This window comes from Phragmites australis, chromosome 4 (assembly GCF_958298935.1).
Source record: "Phragmites australis chromosome 4, lpPhrAust1.1, whole genome shotgun sequence".
Classification (NCBI taxonomy): Eukaryota; Viridiplantae; Streptophyta; class Magnoliopsida; order Poales; family Poaceae; genus Phragmites; species Phragmites australis.
In genome coordinates this window covers 34,815,137-34,819,800 of record NC_084924.1, presented here as the reverse complement: position 1 = coordinate 34,819,800, position 4,664 = coordinate 34,815,137, and the positions used below count along the sequence as shown (strand labels likewise).

General features: G+C 45.5%; 1 protein-coding gene across 1 annotated transcript; it reads left to right on the top strand.

Annotated features, from left to right (window-relative positions):
• The first annotated feature begins 1,070 nt into the window (after positions 1 to 1,070).
• On the top strand, positions 1,071 to 3,202 carry LOC133916216 (calmodulin-1). The gene is made up of 2 exons (XM_062359797.1): positions 1,071 to 1,271; positions 2,554 to 3,202. Exons 1-2 carry the CDS (start codon positions 1,196 to 1,198, stop codon positions 2,925 to 2,927), a joined length of 450 nt encoding a protein of 149 aa, XP_062215781.1. The 5' UTR covers positions 1,071 to 1,195; the 3' UTR covers positions 2,928 to 3,202.
• The last annotated feature ends 1,462 nt before the right edge of the window (positions 3,203 to 4,664 follow it).

Below are 4,664 nucleotides of genomic sequence, written 5' to 3'. Positions count from 1 at the left end.
TGGTGATGGAAAGCCCCGCTTACATGGATTGCATGTGAAGTTATGCTATCATAGCATGGGAGGGGCCTAGGAATGGAAAAGAAAATACGTTGAAGGCATTGCCTGGTGGGGAAAATTTCCATGCAAAAACTCAAAACGACAGGTTCTAGCATTTCAATAATTGACATCACATTTTTTTTTCAAGTAGAGTAGGCCCTCCATGTTAAATCAATAAGGAGGTGGGAATATGATTCAAGAAATACCATCCAAGTGTAACATAGATATCTCTCTCACAACCATACCACATACATTATCCAAGCGGGCGACCGCACCAAGCTAAAAATAACATTTATGGTGGCATGCATGCTACGTATATCGGATAGCAAAAGTGTTCCACTGTTGAGACTTGAGACCAAAGCAAATTCACCCGCTCTGGCGAAGATAATACAAATTTCAACTAAATATGACATGCCATGAGAAGATTTAGATTTATTGAGACCATACCCACAACTCCCTTAACAGAAAGCCGTCGTAGCCAGTCTTACAGTTAAGTCCTTAATCAGTCCAAGGCAAGATTAACATGAAGAGTTGAAATATGCTTCCATGTAATAATGAAACTAACGCCATCACAATGCATAGCATGATATGTAGATCGTAGTGCAACATATATGCACGCATGAACGTGATGCTGACAACATATCCGTCTTCGCCTCAAAGGCTGATAAGATAAACAAACAGCCATGGATCATCGCATCTCCGGTTGTGCCTGGCGATGGAGCCCATGTCTTGATCAGCAAATCGATTTAAAACTAAAAAAAACTAAATATTCATCTCTATGGCCCTATCCAATTAAATTAAATAAAAAATAAACTAAATGTTAACTCAGAAGATCAAAAAAATCTATCAGATACCCTGCTTGTATTCCTAATCATAGCACACTGGCATCGTGCAAGGAGCAGCAACATGATTAATTGATTAGACAGACGGGGAGGGGCAGTTTCGGGATTTCTCAGCGCGACGTTAACGGGAGGGCGTGGACGGCGGAACGAAGCGGACGGGGTGCGGGCGCGTATAAAGGCCGGTGAAATTACCCCGGCGAGAGGCCTCAAACCGCTCCCTGCCTCCGGTCGCCTCCCCCTCCCTGTCTGATCTCTCCGGCCAGCCGGCCACCGCTCGTTCGCCCGCTGCTCGGCGTGAGGAGAAAAGCCTATAGGCCATGGCGGACCAGCTCACTGACGACCAGATCGCCGAGTTCAAGGAGGCATTCAGCCTCTTCGACAAGGACGGCGACGGTAAAAACGCCTCCCTTCCTCCCTCGTCTTGCTCTTGACTCGTAGCTGCTGGGTACTTCATCTGTTCTTCGATTTCCTGACGAAACCCATGGATGTCGCATCGTTATCCATGGTCTGGTCCAGTGTAGAATGTCAAAGATCTCGTTACGCGTGTGCGCCTAAAATTTTACTCCGTCCGGGCATCCGTCCAGTAGCCAGATTCTATAGAGCGGTAAATCCGTATTAGGAACACGAGCAAAAGATGCTGCGATGCGGCGGCTTGACGGCTTGTCTGCGCTGCACGGCCGCGCGCGGGTGGAGAGATCTCGCGCGATTCTGCAAATCACCCTGCGAAAAGCGCCGCTGGGATCTACATCGATGTGATTGGGGGAACGCCTCGCCTTGGGCCCAGATGTAGCGAGGCTGTCGGGCTTAGATCCGGCCCGCTGCGGCCCAAGTCAGGATGGCTCCTCTGATCCGAGTCTTCTTGCCTTGGGTCGTTTTGTTTGTGGGGAGTACGTAGGGTCGATCCAGATCGGTTGGTGATATGTTGGTTTGGCCATGGCAGGCAGGGACACCAAGACTATTCTACCATTTGAATGCACACTACCTGTCTTCTTGCCTCGGGTCGTTGTTGTGTGCGTGGACCGGAAATTTTTCATGGGACATAATTTGCTGTGGAAGAATGTTTTTTCCAGGTTGGTAGTGTAGATGGGGGGCTCATACATCCAAGGATCTGAAGCAATGGAGATAACTGTTGAGGTCTTGTATAGGGCTGATAGTGGAATTGGGCCTGCTCAGCTTTTGATTATGCCTTTTGTTACTTAATGGTTTGGTAGATGATTATAACACCATGGTTTGACTCAATGATTATGATATTAGAATACTTTTGGCATGATGATTGTGACGTCGTATTTTGGATTGGTGTGTATGATTGAATAGGAATGATGCTCAGCTGATTGGTATGCATTATGCGTGAAAAAACTGACTTAGTAAAGATTGGTTCCTAATATCAAGAAAATCTTCTTTGCTTAAGTCAAAATACTCGAAGGATCGTCGCTTAGCTGTCAGGTTGGAGTTGGACAAAAGCTACACACTACAATTTGAATTAGTGTTTTCCTTTTTCTTGATCAGATGTTGATTGGTTCTGGCATACTTGATGTCTGGTTTACTTGTGCTGTCATTCTTTACGAAAAATGTGATAACTAACAAAATGCTCAGGGTAGTGAGTCATTGAGTTCTCACTGCTATGTTAATTTTATATAAATTGATCTGAAGTTGATCTCTGCTGCACATTGGACAGGTTGCATCACAACCAAGGAGCTGGGAACTGTCATGCGTTCACTGGGTCAGAACCCAACCGAGGCTGAGCTCCAGGACATGATCAACGAGGTTGATGCTGATGGCAACGGCACCATCGACTTCCCCGAGTTCCTCAACCTCATGGCTCGCAAGATGAAAGACACCGACTCAGAGGAAGAGCTCAAGGAGGCGTTCAGGGTGTTTGACAAGGACCAGAACGGCTTCATCTCCGCTGCCGAGCTCCGCCACGTCATGACCAACCTTGGCGAGAAGCTAACTGACGAGGAGGTGGACGAGATGATCCGCGAGGCTGACGTCGACGGCGACGGTCAGATCAATTACGAGGAGTTTGTCAAGGTGATGATGGCCAAGTGAGCCGTGGTGATGGTATACCCCGGAAGGAGGAAACCGTGCATTGCATATTAGTAAGGAATGCAACTCTTGTTTCCTGTCTTCCCTGAAGAACCGTACTAGCTGTAGCTGCTGAACATTTGAGTCCCTCTGCAACCCTATCTCCAGTGTGTGTCATCGAACCTCTTGCTTCCTGTGTGAATCTGTAAGGCTTTGCTTGTTCCGGACCCTGACTACGGTTGAATCCGTTTGTAGTTCTATTTGTTCATGGAAATCTGGTCGACTCCTTTGCTACCAAATGGACAGGCATGCTTTGCTTGCGTTTGCCTTGTCGTTCTTTTGTCAGATGCTGCTTCGTGGTTTGTAAGGAAACATTATGTTCTCGAGGGATCACGCGGTCAGCACTCAGCCCTCAGGAAGCATGTGGAATGCTGATCCGAAGAGTCTGGTCGCATGTGATGCGTCTCTATTGAGTGCAATGTTTGGTCAAGTTTGGCCGGCTCTGGTTCGCAACTTGTAAAGGAAGATGCTGCCTTACTGGTTAGTAGGTGATGTTCGAATTTTTTTTAATATTACTTTTTTATGATATTACAGAAACAATACTAAAAATGAACAAATTCTAAAAATAATACCTATTCGTCCAACGGTTTTACGAAAACACCATATAACGGAAACATTATTTTCGCCAAATCGTATGGCGAAAACATTATTTTCGTCAAACCGTATGGCGAAAATATGTGACGTGTACCCAATGGCAGTTTAGGGGTCTCGACAGCAGATTCGAGGCCATTTCATCAAACCGTTGGACGAAAACTATTTGTCGCCAAACCGTACACAGAAAAATAATTTTCGCCAAACGGTTGAACGAAAACTCCCCGTAAGCTCAACGCGAACCCTATCTCCTGCGAGCTCAGTGTGAACCATATCTCCTGCGTCGAAATGGTCAAAAAAAATTTCTTTTGTCGACAAAATATTATATCACTTTTTTATTTTGCGATTGAACTTATTTCTTATACGGAATGGAAAGATATAAAATAAATCGTAGAATCATTTGTCTGACAATAGGACGTAGCTGATAAATATTACATGGGAGTCTACAATAGTAGTTATAAAACATAAGTATCATAGAACCCAATACAGAGGTTACATACGCTGATAAACATTATATGTGACATGAGTTTTTTTGTCGTAGCGCGAATAGATCATAACCATAAAGAGGTGACGACAACAAATATTGACATGTACGATATGCGTAAAGAGTAACCTAATAGTGTGCTGCTGCTAAACCTAACATGTCGTAGGGAAAGAAAATATATCGGGTAACAATAGATGCTCTCTACTGAGTGCATCCAGGATATTTGCCATTTCTCAGGGCATTGGTGCCCACCGTCCTAGCACGATGGGCCCTCACTCGCTTCGTTTCCCTCTTTGCTTCTTGTGCTTCAGCCGCGGCGCGCTCAGCTGCTGCCTTCCTCATGCATTCCTCCTCCTGACGCTTCAGCCATAGTTCCTCCTCCTATTGGTTGTACTCCTGGCGTTCATACGCTTCCCTCCTGCACCGTATGCTTATGTCGACCCACCGCTTTTGGTGCTCATTTTGCTCCATGCTGAGCCATTTCATGAAGCCATAGATAGGTGGAGGAGACTGAAAAAATGAAACGAGAGGGAAGATTAGTAAGACAGTGCATGAAATCAAATGGAAAGTATCACATGAGTGATCTATATCGCTATACCGGTGGGTACTCATACGGTCCATATCGA

Bases quoted from the DNA above. Each gene is read 5' to 3' on its own strand.
- LOC133916216 (XM_062359797.1), top strand. From the start codon at position 1,196: ATGGCGGACCAGCTCACTGACGACCAGATCGCCGAGTTCAAGGAGGCA. The intron at 1,272-2,553 runs GTAAAAACGCCT...CACATTGGACAG, and splicing joins CTTCGACAAGGACGGCGACG to GTTGCATCACAACCAAGGAG.